We start from the raw sequence: 18637 nt of genomic DNA, 5'->3' as shown, positions 1-18637 counted from the left end.
TATCCTCTCATATCCTCCTACCTCCTGCTGTTACGACTATCCCCTCATATCCTCCTACCTCCTGCTGTTACGACTATCCCCTCATATCCTCCTACCTCCTGCTGTTACGACTATCCTCTCATATCCTCCTACCTCCTGCTGTTACGACTATCCCCTCATATCCTCCTACCTCTTGCTGTTACGACTATCCTCTCATATCCTCCTACCTCCTGCTGTTACGACTATCCCCTCATATTCTCCTACCTCCTGCTGTTACGACTATCCCCTCATATCATCCTACCTCCTGCTGTTACGACTATCCTGATCATATCCTCCTACCTCCTGCTGTTACATCTATCCTCTCATATCCTCCTACCTCCTGTCACGACTATCCCCTCATATCCTCCTTCGTCCTGCTGTTACGACTATCCTGATCATTTCCTCCTACCTCCTGCTGTTACGACTATCCCCTCATATCCTCCCACCTCCTGCTGTTACGACTATCCCCTCATATCCTCCTACCTTCTGCTGTTACGACTATCCTGATCATATCCTCCTACCTCCTGCTGTTACGACTATCCCCTCATATCCTCCTAACTCCTGCTTTTACGACTATCCCCTCATATCGTCCTACCTCCTGTTACGACTATCCCCTCATATCCTCCCACCTCCTGCTGTTACGACTATCCTCTCATATCCTCCTACCTCCTGCTGTTACGACTATCCTGATAATATCCTCCTACCTCCTGCTGTTACGACTATGCCCTCATAACCTCCTACCTCCTGCTGTTACGACTATCCCCTCATATCCTCCTACCTCCTGTTACGACTATCCCCTCATATCCTCCTTCCTCCTGCTGTTACGACTATCCTGATCATATCCTCCTACCTCCTGCTGTTACGACTATCCCCTCATATCCTCCTACCTCCTGCTGTTACGACTATGCCCTCATATGCTCCTACCTCCTGCTGTTACGACTATCCCCTCATATCCTCCTACCTCCTGCTGTTACGACTATCCCCTCATATCCTCCTACCTCCTGCTGTTACGACTATGCCTTCATATCCTCCTACCTCCTGCTGTTACGACTATGCCCTCATATCCTCCTACCTCCTGCTGTTAAGACTATCCCCTCATATCCTCCTACCTCCTGCTGTTACGACTATCCCCTCATATCCTCCTACCTCCTGCTGTTACGACTATCCTCTCATATTCTCCTACCTCCTGCTGTTACGACTATCCCCTCATATCCTCCTACCTCCTGCTATTACGACTATCCTCTCATATCCTCCTACCTCCTGCTGTTACGACTATCCCCTCATATCCTCCTACCTCCTGCTGTTACGACTATCCCCTCATATCTTCCTACCTCCTGCTGTTACTACTATCCCCTCATATTCTCCTACCTCCTGCTGTTACGACTATCCTCTCATATCCTCCAACCTCCTGCTGTTACGACTCTCCCCTCATATCCTCCTACCTCCTGTTACGACTATCCTCTCATATCCTCCTACCTCCTGCTGTTACGACTATCCCCTCATATCCTCAAACCTCCTGCTGTTACGACTATCCTCTCATATCCTCCTACGTCCTGCTGTTACGACTATCCTCTCATATCCTCCTACCTCCTGCTGTTACGACTATCACCTCATATCCTCCTACCTCCTGCTGTTACGACTATCCTGATCATATCCTCCTACCTCCTGCTGTTACGACTATCCCCTCATATCCTCCTAACTCCTGCTTTTACGACTATGCCTTCATATCCTCCTACCTCCTGCTGTTACGACTATGCCCTCATATCCTCCTACCTCCTGCTGTTACGACTATCCTCTCATATCCTCCTACCTCCTGCTGTTACGACTATCCTGATCATATCCTCCTACCTCCTGCTGTTACGACTATGCCCTCATAACCTCCTACCTCCTGCTGTTACGACTATCCCCTCATATCCTCCTACCTCCTGTTACGACTATCCCCTCATATCCTCCTTCCTCCTGCTGTTACGACTATCCTGATCATATCCTCCTACCTCCTGCTGTTACGACTATCCCCTCATATCCTCCTACCTCCTGCTGTTACGACTATCCCCTCATATCCTCCTACCTCCTGCTGTTACGACTATCCTGATCATATCCTCCTACCTCCTGCTGTTACGACTATCCCCTCATATCCTCCTAACTCCTGCTGTTACGACTATCCCCTCATATCCTCCTACCTCCTGTTACGAGTATCCCCTCATATCCTCCTACCTCCTGCTGTTACGACTATCCCCTCATATCCTCCTAACTCCTGCTGCTACGACTATCCCCTCATATCCTCCTACCTCCTGTTACGACTATCCCCTCATATCCTCCTACCTCCTGCTGTTACGACTATCCTCTCATATCCTCCTACCTCCTGCTGTTACGACTATCCTGATCATATCCTTCTACCTCCTGCTGTTACGACTAAGCCCTAGTAACCTCCTACCTCCTGCTGTTACGACTATCCCCTCATATCCTGACTCCTCCTGCTGTTACGACTATCCTGATCATATCCTCTTACCTCCTGCTGTTACGACTATGCCCTCATAACCTCCTAACTCCTGCTTTTACGACTATCCCCTCATAACCTCCTACCTCCTGCTGTTACGACTATCCCCTCATATCCTCCTACCTCCTGTTACGACTATCCCCTCATATCCTCCTTCCTCCTGCTGTTACGACTATCCTGATCATATCCTCCTACCTCCTGCTGTTACGACTATCCCCTCATATCCTCCTACCTCCTGCTGTTACGACTATGCCCTCATATGCTCCTACCTCCTGCTGTTACGACTATCCTCTCATATCCTCCTACCTCCTGCTGTTACGACTATCCCCTCATATCCTCCTACCTCCTGCTGTTACGACTATGCCTTCATATCCTCCTACCTCCTGCTGTTACGACTATGCCCTCATATCCTCCTACCTCCTGCTGTTAAGACTATCCCCTCATATCCTCCTACCTCCTGCTGTTACGACTATCCCCTCATATCCTCCTACCTCCTGCTGTTACGAATATCCTCTCATATTCTCCTACCTCCTGTTGTTACGACTATCCCCTCATATCCTCCTACCTCCTGCTGTTACGACTATCCTCTCATATCCTCCTACCTCCTGCTGTTACGACTATCCCCTCATATCCTCCTACCTCCTGCTGTTACGACTATCCCCTCATATCTTCCTACCTCCTGCTGTTACTACTATCCCCTCATATTCTCCTACCTCCTGCTGTTACGACTATCCTCTCATATCCTCCTACCTCCTGCTGTTACGACTCTCCCCTCATATCCTCCTACCTCCTGTTACGACTATCCTCTCATATCCTCCTACCTCCTGCTGTTACGACTATCCCCTCATATCCTCAAACCTCCTGCTGTTTCGACTATCCTCTCATATCCTCCTACGTCCTGCTGTTACTACTATCCTCTCATATCCTCCTACCTCCTGCTGTTACGACTATCACCTCATATCCTCCTACCTCCTGCTGTTACGACTATCCTGATCATATCCTCCTACCTCCTGCTGTTACGACTATCCCCTCATATCCTCCTACCTCCTGCTGTTACGACTATCCTGATCATATCCTCCTACCTCCTGCTGTTACGACTATCCCCTCATATTCTCCTACCTCCTCCTGTTACGACTATCCTCTCATATCCTCCTACCTCCTGCTGTTACGACTATCCTGATCATATCCTCCTACATCCTGCTGTTACGACTATCCCCTCATGTCCTCCTACCTCCTGCTGTTAGGACTATCCTTTCATATCCTCCTACCTCCTGTTATGACTATCCCCTCATATCCTCCTACCTCCTGCTGTTACGACTATGCCCTCATATCCTCCTACCTCCTGCTGTTACGACTATGCCCTCATATCCTCCTACCTCCTGCTGTTACGACTATCCTCTCATATCCTCCTACCTCCTGCTGTTACGACTATCCCCTCATATCCTCCTACCTCCTGCTGTTACGATTATGCCCTCATATCCTCCTACCTCCTGCTGTTACGACTATGCCCTCATATCCTCCTACCTCCTGCTGTTACGACTATCCTCTCATATCCTCCTACCTCCTGCTGTTACGACTAACCTCTCATATCCTCCTACCTCTTGATGTTACGACTATCCCCTCATATCCTCCTACCTCCTGCTGTTACGACTATCCCCTCATATCATCCTACCTCCTGCTGTTACGACTATCCCCTCATATCCTCCTACCTCCTGCTGTTAGACTATCCTCTCATATCCTCCTACCTCCTGCTGTTAAGACTATCCCCTCATATCCTCCTACCTCCTGCTGTTACGACTATCCCCTCATATCCTCCTACCTCCTGCTGTTACGACTATCCTCTCATATCCTCCTACCTCCTGCTGTTACGACTATCCCCTCATATCCTCCTACCTCCTGCTGTTACGACTATCCTCTCATATCCTCCTACCTCCTGCTGTTACGACTATCCCCTCATATCCTCCTACCTCCTGCTGTTACGACTATCCCCTCATATCTTCCTACCTCCTGCTGTTACTACTATCCCCTCATATCCTCCTACCTCCTGCTGTTACGACTATCCTCTCATATCCTCCTACCTCCTGCTGTTACCACTGTCCCCTCATATCCTCCTACCTCCTGTTACGACTATCCTCTCATATCCTCCTACCTCCTGCTGTTACGACTATCCCCTCATATCCTCCTACCTCCTGCTGTTACGACTATCCTCTCATATCCTCCTACCTCCTGTTACGACTATCCCCTCATATCCTCCTACCTCCTGCTGTTACGACTAGGCCCTCATATCCTCCTACCTCCTGCTGTTACGACTATCTTCTCATATCCTCCTACCTCCTGCTGTTACGACTATCCTCTCATATCCTCCTACCTCCTGCTGTTACGACTATCCCCTCATATCCTCCTACCTAATTGTTTTAACGTTTATCCTCCTACCTCCTGCTGTTACGACTATCCCCTCATATCGTCCTTCCTTCTGCTCTTACGACTATCCCCTCTTAGCCTCCTGCTCATACCCCCAGATCTCTCTCTCTCTTTCTATCTCATTCCCTCTCCTTCCCTCTCTCTCTCTCCCTCCTCACATCCACAGGTCAGGACAATGTAGTAAAAGCAGACAGTAAATCATGAAGCCTGAAGTCTACTGTAGCCCAGGGTGGTGGTCCCTACAGGACTGGCTGGATAGCGGTTCTGGCCTGAGAACAGGACTGTCAGTATAACAGCTTTGTTCTCAATCATGTTTTATAGGTCAAACACACCATGATGACGAACGGCTAAAAGCAGAGTGGGACCATCTAATCCCAGTCTTGGACTGTTTCTGCATTCAACAACAGCAAACGAGGAGGCTATAGGAAAAACACACTGGTACTCAGGCTATAGGAAGGCTATAGAAACAGACTGGTACCCAGGCTATAGGAAGGCTATAGAAACAGACTGGTACCCAGGCTATAGGAAAAACACACTGGTACTCAGGCTATAGGAAGGCTATAGAATCAGACTGGTACCCAGGCTATAGGAAGGAAACAGACTGGTACCCAGGCTATAGGAAGGCTATAGAAACAGACTGGTGCCCAGGCTATAGGAAGGCTATAGAAACAGACTGGTACTCAGGCTATAGGAGGGAAACAGACTGGTACCCAGGCTATAGGAAGGAAACAGACTGGTACCCAGGCTATAGGAAGGAAACAGACTGGTACCCAGGCTATAGGAAGGCTATAGAAACAGACTGGTGCCCAGGCTATAGGAAGGAAACAGACTGGTACCCAGGCTATAGGAAGGCTATAGAAACAGACTGCTACCCAGGCTATAGGAAGGAGACAGACTGGTACCCAGGCTATAGGAAGGAAACAGACTGGTACCCAGGCTATAGGGAAAACACACTAGTACCCAGACTATAGGAAAGCTATAGAAACAGGCTGGTACCCAGGCTATAGGAAGGAAACAGACTGGTACCCAGGCTATAGGAAGGAAACACACTAGTACCCAGGCTATAGGAAGGAAACAGACTGGTACCCAGGCTATAGGAAGGCTATAGAAACAGACTGGTACCCAGGCTATAGGAAGGCTATAGAATCAGACTGGTGCCCAGGCTATAGGAAGGAAACAGACTGGTACCCAGGCTATAGGAAGGAGACAGGCTGGTACCCAGGCTATAGGAAGGAAACAGACTGGTACCCAGGCTATAGGAAGGAAACAGACTGGTACCCAGGCTATAGGAAGGAAACAGACTGGTACCCAGGCTATAGGAAGGAAACAGACTGGTACCCAGGCTATAGGAAGGAAACAGGCTGGTACCCAGGCTATAGGAAGGAAACAGGCTGGTACCCAGGCTATAGGAAGGAAACAGACTGGTACCCAGGCTATAGGAAGGAAACAGGCTGGTACCCAGGCTATAGGAAGGAAACAGACTGGTACCCAGGCTATAGGAAGGAAACAGGCTGGTACCCAGGCTATAGGAAGGCTATAGAAACAGACTGGTACCCAGGCTATAGGAAGGTTGAAGAGAACTTAATCTGTCAGCCATTTCTCAACTTGTCAATCACAAACTGGCTACAGTTATAACCAGCTGACTGATCAATGTGTAGAGATGATTCTGAATTTCTTGGCTAAGGCAGTGTGTATCACTTTCTAGACTTACAGAATATAGTGTTTCTCTAACTGGGTTTATTTACCTTAGGTTATTCAACGTGAACAATTTAGTTATATTGATTCTTCAGATGTGAACATAACTCTTAACTCTCAGATGGTCCAAACACACTGAGACTATATCCTGTTTCCTACATCTATCAACACTTAACTCCTCTCTCTCTCTCTTTCTCTCTCTTTTTCTCTCACTGTCTCTCTGTCTATCCTCCCTCCCTTCTCTCTCTCTCTCTCGCTCTCTCTCTCTCTCTCTCTCTCTCTATTTCTCTCACTGTCTCTCTGTCTATCCTCCCTTCTCTCTCTCGCTCTCTCTCTCCTCACCTCTGTCTGTTTATCCTCTCTCTCTCTCTTTCTCTCTCTTTCTCTCTCTCTGTCCATCTCTCTATTTCTCTCACTGTCTCTCTGTCTATCCTCCCTCCCTTCTCTCTCTCTCTCTCTCTCACGCTCTCTCTCTCCTTCTCACCTCTGTCTATCCTCTCCCTACCTCCCTCCCTCCCCTTTCTCTCTCTCTCTCTCTCTCTCTCTCTCTCTCTCTCCTTCTCTTCTCTGTCTGTTTATCTATTTAGAGAGTAGAGGACCTTGTAGTCCCAAGATGTGTAGCTAGTTTGGTATTAGGCAAATGTAATGGTTCAGCTCCCCTTCCCCTCCAGGCTAGTGTGTGTGTGTGTGTGTGTGTGTGTGTGTGTGTGTGTGTGTGTGTGTGTGTGTGTGTGTGTGTGTGTGTGTGTGTGTGTGTGTGTGTGTGTGTGTGTGTGTGTGTGTGTGTGTGTGAGATGTGTGTGTGTGTGTGTGTGTGTGTGTGTGTGTGTGTGTGTGTGTGTGTGTGTGTGTGTGTGTGTGTGTGTGTGTGTGTGTGTGTGTGTGTGTGTGTTTCTGGTCTCTCGTGGCTCAGCAGATGTTGTTTATGGATGTAAAACACATACAGTGCATTCAGAAAGTATTCAGACCCCTTTACTTTTTCCACATTTTGTTATGTTACGGCCTTATTCTAAAATGGATTAAATTAATTATTTTCCTCATCAATATACACACAATACCCCATAATGACAAAGCGAAAACAGAGTTTTAGAAATGTTTGCAAATCTATAAAAAATTTAAAAACAGAAATACCTTATTTATGTAAGTGTCACGGATCCCTCCGGAACTGTCATTACGCACACCTGGTCCCTATTCCATTTTACATTTTTTACATTTTAGTCATTTAGCAGACGCTCTTATCCAGAGCGACTTACAGTAGTGAATGCATACATTTCATACATTTTTTTTCTGTGCTGGCCCCCCGTGGGAATCGAACCCACAACCCTGGCGTTGCAAACACCATGCTCTACCAACTGAGCTACAGGGAAGGCTATTCCCATTGATTAGTAATTTCTATAGTGGATCCCTTGTTCACAACGGTCTTGTCCATTATTGTTACAATGTCCGTTGGTCGTGTGAGTACCTGTGCTGTGTTGTTTTGACTTTCATGCCGCTTGTATTGCGCAGATGATTATGGGTCTCGTCCCGTGTTGTATCATTGTGTGTGTGTGTATATTACGGGTCTCGTCCCGTGTTGTATCATTGTGTGTGTGTATATTATGGGTCTCGTCCCGTGTTGTATCATTGTGTGTGTATGTTATGGGTCTCGTCCCGTGTTGTATCATTGTGTGTGTGTGTATGTTACAGGTCTCGTCCCGTGTTGTATCATTGTGTGTGTGTATGTTACAGGTCTCGTCCCGTGTTGTATCATTGTGTGTGTGTTCGGGTCTCGTCCCGTGTTGTATCATTGTGTGTGTGTATGTTACGGGTCTCGTCCCGTGTTGTATCATTGTGTGTGTGTGTGTTACGGGTCTCGTCCCGTGTTGTATCATTGTGTGTGTGTGTTACGGGTCTTGTCCCGTGTTGTATCATTGTGTGTGTGTATGTTACAGGTCTTGTCCTGTGTTGTAGTGCCGCTTTTGATACCATCGATCACCACATTCTTTTGGAGAGATTGGAAACCCAAGTTCTGGCCTGGTTTAGATCTTATCTGTCGGAAAGATATCAGTTTGTCTCTGTGAATGGTTTGTCCTCTGACAAATCAATTGTAAATTTCGGTGTTCCTCAAGGTTCCGTTTTAGGACCACTATTGTTTTCACTATATATTTTACCTCTTGGGGATGTCATTCGAAAACATAATGTTAAATTTCACTGCTATGCGGACGACACACAGCTGTACATTTCAATGAAACATGGTGAAGCCCCAAAATTGCCCTCGCCTGTGTTTCAGACATAAAGAAGTGGATGGCTGCAAACTTTCTACTTTTAAACTCGGACAAAACAGAGATGCTTGTTCTAGGTCCCAAGAAACAAAGAGATCTTCTGTTGAATCTGACAATTAATCTGGATGGTTGTACAGTCGTCTCAAATAAAACTGTGAAGGACCTCGGCGTTACTCTGGACCCTGATCTCTCTTTTGAAGAACATATCAAGACTGTTTCAAGGACAGCTTTTTTCCATCTACGTAACATTGCAAAAATCAGAAATTTTCTGTCCAAAAATGACGCAGAAAAATTAATCCATGCTTTTGTTACTTCTAGACTTCTGGACTACTGCAATGCTCTACTTTCCGGCTACCCGGATAAAGCACTAAATAAACTTCAGTTAGTGCTAAATACGGCTGCTAGAATCCTGACTAGAACCAAAAAATTTGATCATATTACTCCAGTGCTAGCCTCCCTACACTGGCTTCCTGTTAAGGCAAGGGCTGATTTCAAGGTTTTACTGCTAACCTACAAAGCATTACATGGGCTTGCTCCTACCTATCTTTCCGATTTGGTCCTGCCGTACATACCTACACGTACGCTACAGTCACAAGACGCAGGCCTCCTAATTGTCCCTAGAATTTCTAAGCAAACGGCTGGAGGTAGGGCTTTCTCCTATAGAGCTCCATTTTTATGGAATGGTCTGCCTACCAATGTGAGAGACGCAGACTCAGTCTCAACCTTTAAGTCTTTACTGAAGACTTATCTCTTCAGTAGGTCCTATGATTAAGTATAGTCTGGCCCAGGAGTGTGAAGGTGAACGGAAAGGCTGGAGCAACGAACCGCCCTTGCTGTCTCTGCCTTGCCGGTTCCCCTCTTTCCACTGGGATTCTCTGCCTCTAACCCTTTTACAGGGGCTGAGTCACTGGCCTACTGGTGTTCTTCCATGCCGTCCATGGGAGGGGTGCGTCACTTGAGTGGGTTGAGTCACTGACGTGGTCTTCCTGTCTGGGTTGGCGCCCCCCCTTGGGTTGTGCCATGGCGGAGATCGTTGTGGGCTATACTCGGCCTTGTCTTAGGACGGTAAGTTGGTGGTTGGAGACATCCCTCTAGTGGTGTGGGGGCTGTGCTTTGGCAAAGTGGGTGGGGTTATATCCTGCCTGTTTGGCCCTGTCCGGGGTATCATCGGATGGGGCCACAGTGTCTTCTGATCCCTCCTGTCTCAGCCTCCAGTATTTATGCTGCAGTAGTTTATGTGTCGGGGGCTAGGGTCAGTCTGTTACATCTGGAGTATTTCTCTTGTCTTATCCGGTGTCCTGTGTGTATTTAAATATGCTCTCTCTAATTCTCTCTTTCTCTCTTTCTGTCTTTCTCTTGGAGGACCTGAGCCCTAGGACCATGCCTCAGGACTACCTGGTATGATGACTCCTTGCTGTCCCCAGTCCACCTGGCCGTGCTGCTGCTCCAGTTTCAACTGTTCTGCCTGCGGCTATGGAACCCTGACCTGTTCACCGGACGTGCTTGTTGCACCCTCGACAACTACTATGATTATTATTATTTGACCATGCTGGTCATTTATGAACATTTTAACATTTTAACATCTTGACCATGTTCTGTTATAATATCCACCCTGCACAGCCAGAAGAGGACTGGCCACCCCTCATAGCCTGGTTCCTCTCTAGGTTTCTTCCTAGGTTTTTGGCCTTTCTAGGGAGTTTTTCCTAGGGAGTTTTTCCTAGCCACCGTGCTTCTTTCACATGCTTTGCTTGCTGTTTGGGGTTTTAGGCTGGGTTTCTGTACAGCACTTTGAGAATATCAGCTGATGTACGAAGGGCTATATAAAAATAAATTTGATTTGATTTGATTGTATCATTGTGTGTGTGTGTGTGTATGTTACGGGTCTAGTCCCGTGTTGTATCATTGTGTGTGTGTATGTTACGGGTCTCGTCCCGTGTTGTATCATTGTGTGTGTGTACGTTACGGGTCTCGTCCCGTGTTGTATCATTGTGTGTGTGTGTGTTATGGGTCTCGTCCCGTGTTGTATCATTGTGTGTGTATGTTACGGGTCTCGTCCCGTGTTGTATCATTGTGTGTGTGTATGTTATGGGTCTCGTCCCGTGTTGTATCATTGTGTGTGTATGTTACGGGTCTCGTCCCGTGTTGTATCATTGTGTGTGTGTGTGTGTGTGTATGTTACGGGTCTCGTCCCGTGTTGTATCATTGTGTGTGTGTGTATGTTATGGGTCTCGTCCCGTGTTGTATCATTGTGTGTGTATGTTACGGGTCTAGTCCCGTGTTGTATCATTGTGTGTGTGTATGTTACGGGTCTCGTCCCGTGTTGTATCATTGTGTGTGTATGTTACGGGTCTCGTCCCGTGTTGTATCATTGTGTGTGTGTATGTTACGGGTCTCGTCCCGTGTTGTATCATTGTGTGTGTGTATGTTATGGGTCTCGTCCCGTGTTGTATCATTGTGTGTGTGTATGTTACGGGTCTCATCCTGTGTATTTATTAGAGGTACTCCTCGCTCTTTTGTTTGGGGTTCAACCCTGTTTTTTGTATACGTGTTTGTTTGGTCTTCGTCCCCGTGCATTTACATAGCACGCTGTAATATGGGTATAATAAAAAAAACTATTACGCATTCCTGTGCCTGTCTCCCGATCCTTATACGAGTGTCACAATAAGTATTCAGACCCTTTGCTATGAGACTCGAAATTGAGCTCAGATGCATCCTGTTTCCATTGATCATCCTTGAGATGTTTCTACAACTTGATTGGAGTCCAGATGTGGCAAATTCAAATGATTGAACATGATTTGGAAAGGCACACACCTGTCTATATAAGGTCCCAGAGTTGACAGTGCATGTCAGAGCAAAAACCAAGCCATGAGGTCAAAAGAATTGTCCGTAGAGCTCCGAGACAGGATTGTGTTGAGGCACAGATCTGGGGAAGGGTAAAAAAAAAATGAATTCTGCAGCATTGAGGGTCCCCAAGAACACGGTGGCCTCCATCATTCTTAAATGGAAGAAGTTTGGAACCACCAAGACTCTTCCTAGAGCTGACCGCCCAGTCAAACTGAGCAATCGTGGGAGAGGGGCCTTGGTCAGGGAGGTGACCAAGAACCCGATGGTCACTCTGACAGAGCTTTAGAGTTCCTCTGTGGAGATGGCAGAACCTTCCAGAAGAACAACCATCTCTGCAGCACTTCACCAATCAGGCCTTTATGGTAGAGTGGCCAGACGGAAGCAACTCCTCAGTAAAAAGCACATGACAGCCTGCTAAGAGTTTGTCAAAAGGCACCGAAAGACTCTCAGACCATGAGAAACAAGATTCTCTGGTCTGATGAAACCAATATTGAACTCTTTGGCCTGAATGCCAAGCGTCACTTCTGGAGGAAACCTGGCACCATCCCTACGGTGAAGCATGGTGGTGGCAGCATCATGCTGCGGGGCTGTTTTTCAGCGGCAGGGACTGGGAGACTAGTCAAGACCCAGGGAAAGGTGAACGAAGCAAAGTACACAGAGATCCTTGATGAAAACCTGCTCCAGGACCACAGACTGGGGCGAAGGTTCACCTTCAGGACAATGACCCTAAGCACACAGCCAAGACAATGAAGGAGTGGCTTCGGAACAAGTCTCTCTGAATGTCCTTGAGTGGCCCAGCCAGAGCCCGGACTTGAACCCGATCGAACATCTCTGGAGAGACCTGAAAATAGCTGTGTAGCAACACTCCCCATCGAACCTGACAGAGCTTGAAAGGATCTGCAGAGAAGAATGGGAGAAACTCCCCAAATACAGGTGTGCCAAACTTGTAGCGTCAAGCCCAAGAAGACTCGAGGCTGTAATCGCTGTCAAAGGTGCTTCAACAAAGTACTGAGTTAAGGGTCTGAAATGTCTAACTATTCTATGGGATGGTATGTGATGTCACACCACATTACAGCTCTCTATGGGATACTATGTAATGTCACACCACATTACACCTCATAATGGGATACTATGTAATGTCACACCACATTACACCTCTCTATGGGATACTATGTGATGTCACACCACATTACACCTCTCTAAGGGATACTATGTAATGTCACACCACATTACACCTCTCTATGGGATACTATGTAATGTCACACCACATTACACTTCTCTATGGGATACTATGGGATGTCACACCACATTACGCCTCATTATGGGATACTATGTAATGTCACACCACATTACACCTCTCTATGGGATACTATGTGATGTCACACCACATTACACCTCTCTATGGGATACTATGTAATGTCACACCACATTACACCTCTCTATGGGATACTATGTGATGTCACACCACATTACACCTCTCTATGGGATACTATGGGATGTCACACCACATTACACCTCTCTATGGGATACTATGTGATGTCACACCACATTACGCCTCATTATGGGATACTATGTGATGTCACACCAGATTACACCTCTCTATTTTATAGTTGTTTAATTGGCATTACATCACTGGATGCTGTGTTGTGTGCTGACAGAGGGTTTCCAGAAATCCCAGTTTGAAAATTCCTGGAACCACAATGGAACAAGCAGGACATCTGGAATCTTAAAACCAGAAAGGATGGAAAACCTGGGAATTGTTGTAAAGTTACTGGAGTTTTGCTTTCTTGTTATTGACACCTGACAGAGGTTGATCTGAAGTTACTTACTGGTAGCTTCTCTCCTGGGGATGTGCTGCAGAGGGATCTTATGTCTCACTGGAAGCTGGAGAAGGTTCTGGATTTGTGATTCCTCTCCTTTCATCTCCTCCTCTGCCTCCTCTCCCTCCCTCCTCTCTGTCCGCTCTTCCTCTCCCCTCCTCCTCTCTGTCCGCTCTTCCTCTCCCCTCCTCCTCTCTGTCCGCTCTTCCTCTCCCCTCCTCCTCTCTGTCCGCTCTTCCTCTCCCCTCCTCCTCTCTGTCCGCTCTTCCTCTCCCCTCCTCCTCTCTGTCCGCTCTTCCTCTCCCCTCCTCCTCTCTGTCCGCTCTTCCTCTCCCCTCCTCCTCTCTGTCCGCTCTTCCTCTCCCCTCCTCCTCTCTGTCCTCTTGACTTCACTCCTCCTCCACACCTCGTCCCCCCTCCTCCTCTCCATCTCTCCCTCCTCTCTCGTCTCCTCTACAGACTGTGGTTTTGGCCCCTGTTGAGGACGACCAGGCCGGGGGCTCTCCTGTCCTCTCTCCCCCAGCCTCTTCCTCTCCTCCTGGGACTGAGAAGGAGGCTGTGTGGGGTGGGGAGGTGGAGGCTGTAGTCTTGTCCTCATCCTCCTGTCTTTGGTGTGTTTTGGCTGGGAATGGGGTTGGGGTTTGGGCTGGGAATGGGGTTGGGGTTGGGGTTTGGGCTGGGAATGGGAATGGGGTTGGGGTTGGGGTTGGGGATGGGGCTGAGAGTAGGGCTGAGGCTGAATGTTAGCCTGAGGCTGGGGCTGGTAATATGTCTGGGTGTGTCCGGGCTGGGTCTGGGTGTCCTGTCTTGGGCTCTGTCCTCTGGAGGCCTGGGTCCTCCGTGGGTGTGCTGTGTCCTGGGGGGTGAGGTTGGAGGTGAGGGGGTCTCCTGTCCTCTCTGATCCCCTGGAAGAGACTACATTCCCCTGTAAAAGCTCCCCCAGCCTCCCTTCGAGCCGGCTCATCTGGAGATCCTGTTCCCTCAGGGACTCCTGGAGACCTCTCAGCCCAACCAGAAGCTCCTCTCGCTGGGCTTCCAGGGAGTCGAGACGCCTCTCCTGGCTGTGGAGCTCCAGGGTGAGGCTGGAGAGAGACTCTCCCTGCTCCTGACTCGGTCTCTGGGTCTGCCTGCTGCCCTGTGGAGAGGAGAGGATAGGATAGGATAGGATAGGATAGGAGAGGAGAGGAGAGGAGAGGAGAGGAGAGGAGAGGAGAGGAGAGGAGAGGAGAGGAGAGGAGAGGAGAGGAGAGGAGAGGAGAGGAGAGGAGAGGAGAGGAGAGGAGAGGAGAGGAGAGGAGAGTTATAGCAGAACAGATTCTAGCCACCACATTTGGCTAACTGGCATTATAATATTCACTATAGGGAAGAGTGAGACATTTTTATTTGGGCAGGGTCATCCAAACTCAACCCTGGGAACCTCCTTGGGTGCACATTTTGGTTTTTGCCCTAGCACTACACAAATAACCAAATAACCAACTTTGAATCAGCTGTGTAGTGCTAGGGCAAGAACTAAAATGTGCAGCCAGGGAGGCCCTAGGACTGTGGCCCTGCCTCAGTGTTTCCCAAACTGTCCCTGTCTGTTGCTTAGAGTACCTGTCCCTGTCTGTTGTTGCTTAGAATACCTGTCCCTGTCTGTTGTTGCTTAGAATACCTGTCCCTGTCTGTTGTTGCTTAGAATACCTGTCCCTGTCTGTTGTTGCTTAGATTACCTGTCCCTGTCTGTTGTTGCTTAGAGTACTTGTCCCTGTCTGTTGTTGCTTAGAGTACCTGTCCCTGTCTGTTGTTGCTTAGAGTACCTGTCCATGTCTGTTGTTGCTTAGAGTACCTGTCCCTGTCTGTTGTTGCTTAGAGATCCTGTCCCTGTCTGTTGTTGCTTAGAGATCCTGTCCCTGTCTGTTGTTGCTTAGAGTACCTGTCCCTGTCTGTTGTTGCTTAGAGTACCTGTCCATGTCTGTTGTTGCTTAGAGTACCTGTCCCTGTCTGTTGTTGCTGAGAGTACCTGCCCCTGTCTGTTGTTGCTTAGAGTACCTGTCCCTGTCTGTTGTTGCTTAGAGATCCTGTCCCTGTCTGTTGCTTAGAGTACCTGTCCCTGTCTGTTGTTGCTTAGAGTACCTGTCCCTGTCTGTTGCTTAGAGTACCTGTCCCTGTCTGTTGTTGCTTAGAGTACCTGTCCCTGTCTGTTGTTGCTTAGAGTACCTGTCCCTGTCTGTTGTTGCTTAGAGTACCTGCCCCTGTCTGTTGTTGCTTAGAGTACCTGTCCATGTCTGTTGTTGCTTAGAGTACCTGTCCCTGTCTGTTGTTGCTTAGAGATCCTGTCCCTGTCTGTTGTTGCTTAGAGTACCTGTCCCTGTCTGTTGTTGCTTAGAGTACCTGTCCCTGTCTGTTGTTGCTTAGAGTACCTGTCCCTGTCTGTTGTTGCTTAGAGTACCTGGCCCTGTCTGTTGCTTAGAGTACCTGTCCCTGTCTGTTGTTGCTTAGAGTACCTGTCTGTTGTCTGTTGTTGCTTAGAGTACCTGTCTGTTGTCTGTTGTTGTTTAGAATACCTGTCCCTGTCTGTTGTTTAGAGTACCTGTCCCTGTCTGTGTCTCTCTCTCAGTCCTCTCTCCAGCGAGGCCAATCTTCCCTCCATCCTCTTGTTCTTCTTCTGTAGTTTCCTGCTCCAGTCTTTCAGGCCGTCCAGATCCTGTTTTTTTGGTAAGATTTTGTATACGTTTCCCCCCACAAAAACAAAACAGGACAGAAACAAGATAAAACAATGACAGGATCCAAATTAAAACGAAATATAACCATTACAATAATTTTAACGTAATAATATAATATATATACACATGTATTTATATATTTTAATTTAAAATATAACATAATATTATAGTAATAATATAACTAAAATGATATAAACAGTAACCTGTGTGGTGGTGTCTCTGAGTTGTGTTAGTTCCTGGGTGAGGTTTCTGTGTTGGTCAGACAGGGTCTGAACTCTGACCTCTAGGGAGGTCGACACATTAGACATATGGGACAGAAGCTCTAACCGGCTCAGGGTCTGTTCCTGGAATCGATGGAACTGAGAAACAAACACACAACATAATCTCAAGTTCTTATACACACACTACATATACAGCAGTACGTGGAAACCCATTCAAATGAGTGGCTACTTCAGCTTCACCCGTTGCTGATAGGTGTATAAAATCGAGCACACCGCCATGCAATCTTCATAGAAAACATTGGCAGTAGAATGACCTTACTGAAGAGCTGTGACTTCCAACGTGGCACCGTCATAGGATGCCACCTTTCCAACAAATCAGTTCGTCAAATTTCTGCCCTGCTAGAGCTGCCCCGGTCAACTGTAAGTGCTGTTATTGTGTAGCCTTCCCTGTGGCTCAGTTGGTAGAGCATGGTGTTTGCAACGCCAGCATGGTGTGTGCAACGCCAGGGTTGTGGGTTCGATTCCCACGGGGGGCCAATACAAAAACAAAACAAAAAAATGCATGAAATGAAATGTATGCATTGGCTACTGTTAGTCGCTCTGGATAAGAGCGTCTGCTAAATGACTAAAATGTGAAGTGGAAAAGTCTCGGAGCAACAACGGCACAGCTTCAAAGAGGTGGACCACACAAGCTCACAGAACAGGACCGCTGAGTGGTAAAGAGCGTAGCCTGTAAAAATCGTCTGTCATTGGTTTTAACACTCACTACCGAGTTCCAAACTACCTCTGGAAGCAACATCGGTACAAGAACTCTTCGTCGGGATCTTCATGAAATTGGTTTCCATGGCCAAGCAGCCGCACACATGTCTAAGATCACAATGTGCAATGCAAAGCGTCGGCTGGAGTGGTGTAAAGCTCACCGCCATTGGACTGAAGCAGTGGAAACGCATTCTCTGGAGTGATGAATCACACTTCCCCATCTGGCAGTCTGACGAACAAATCTGGGTTAGGCGAATGCCAGGAGAACTCTACCTGCCCCAATGCATAGTGTAGTGCCAACTGTAAAGTTTGGTGGAGGAGGAATAATGGTCTGGGCCTGTTTTTCATGGTTCGGGCTAGAACCCCTAGCTCTAGTAAAGAGAAATCTTAATGCTGCAGCATAAAATTATATTCTAGACGATTCTGTGCTTCCAACTTTGTGGCAACAGTTTGGGGAAGGCCTTTTCCTGTTTCAGCATGACAATGTCTCCGTGCACAAAGCCAGGTCCATACATACATGGTTTGTCTAGATTGGTGCGGAAGAACATGACTGGCCTGCACAGAGCCCTGACCTCAACCGCATCGAACACCTTTGGAATGAATTGGAACACCGACTGCAAGCCACGCCTAATTGCCCAACATCAGTGCACGACCTCCCTAATTCTCTTGTTGCTGAAAGGAAGTCCCCGCAGAAATGTTCCAACATCTAGTGGAAAGCCTTCCCAGAAGAATGGAGGCTGTTATAGCAGCAAAGGGGGGTACCAACTCCATATTAATACCCATGATTATCTCATGTTGGACGATCAGGTGTCCACATACTTTTGGTCATGTAGTGTATCCTACTTATGGATAATAAGATTCTAATTTTTGAATTTTCTTGAAATGAAACAATAACACATCAAGGGTGACACACACATGAACAGACTTACAAACACACACATGAACACACACACACACTGACACACACCCACAGACACACACACAAACCATACACACTGACCTGATCGTCTAGTCGTCTGAGTCTCTGGTAGATGGGCTTCCTGAGCTCAGCAGCACCCTGACCCCTACAGGCCTGAAGCTGGAGGACAACCAGGAGAACCAGGGCCAGGGCCCTCCGTCCGGCTCTGAGGCTGGTCATAGTGCAGCGTGGCTGGGTTAGGGCAGGGCAGGGCCGGGGTCTGGGTGTCTAGAGGTGCGGAGGTTGTTAGCTCTGAGAGCTACCGAGGCTAAGTAATAGAGGTAAAGGAGAGAGAAGAGGGATGGGGCAGTGCAGGGATGGGAAGCCCCCTCACACACACACGAACGCACCACACTGACGCACACACACACATCTGTTTTTTTCCCACAATGCATCACTGGCAGGGAAGCAGAGTCAGAACATGATGGCTTTAACAGAGAC

The 18637-nt window shown here is 47.8% G+C and overlaps 2 protein-coding genes across 2 annotated transcripts in view; both read right to left on the bottom strand.

Annotated features, from left to right (window-relative positions):
- The window catches only part of ptx4 (pentraxin 4, long), a 60068-nt gene extending 46351 nt beyond the window's left edge, over window positions 1-13717 (bottom strand). Inside the window, exon 1 of the mRNA XM_045721302.1 lies at window positions 13566-13717. Within this exon, the coding sequence (XP_045577258.1) occupies window positions 13566-13659 (94 nt within the window). The 5' untranslated portion in view covers window positions 13660-13717. The remainder of the gene's footprint in view (window positions 1-13565) is intronic.
- A 228-nt stretch (window positions 13718-13945) lies between these two features.
- Window positions 13946-18517, bottom strand: LOC106591174 (pentraxin-4-like). Its single transcript, XM_045721273.1, has 5 exons — window positions 18239-18517; window positions 16462-16617; window positions 16126-16239; window positions 14204-14691; window positions 13946-14162 (listed from the first exon to the last, which is right to left on the bottom strand). The coding sequence occupies exons 1-5, from the start codon at window positions 18374-18376 to the stop codon at window positions 13946-13948; spliced, it is 1113 nt and encodes a 370-aa protein (XP_045577229.1). The 5' UTR covers window positions 18377-18517.
- Between the last annotated feature and the right edge of the window lie 120 nt (window positions 18518-18637).

This window comes from Salmo salar, chromosome ssa06, assembly GCF_905237065.1.
Source record: "Salmo salar chromosome ssa06, Ssal_v3.1, whole genome shotgun sequence".
In the NCBI taxonomy this organism is placed as follows: domain Eukaryota; kingdom Metazoa; phylum Chordata; class Actinopteri; order Salmoniformes; family Salmonidae; genus Salmo; species Salmo salar.
Note: the sequence above shows the minus strand (reverse complement) of the source record. Positions and strands in the feature narration are given on the sequence as shown.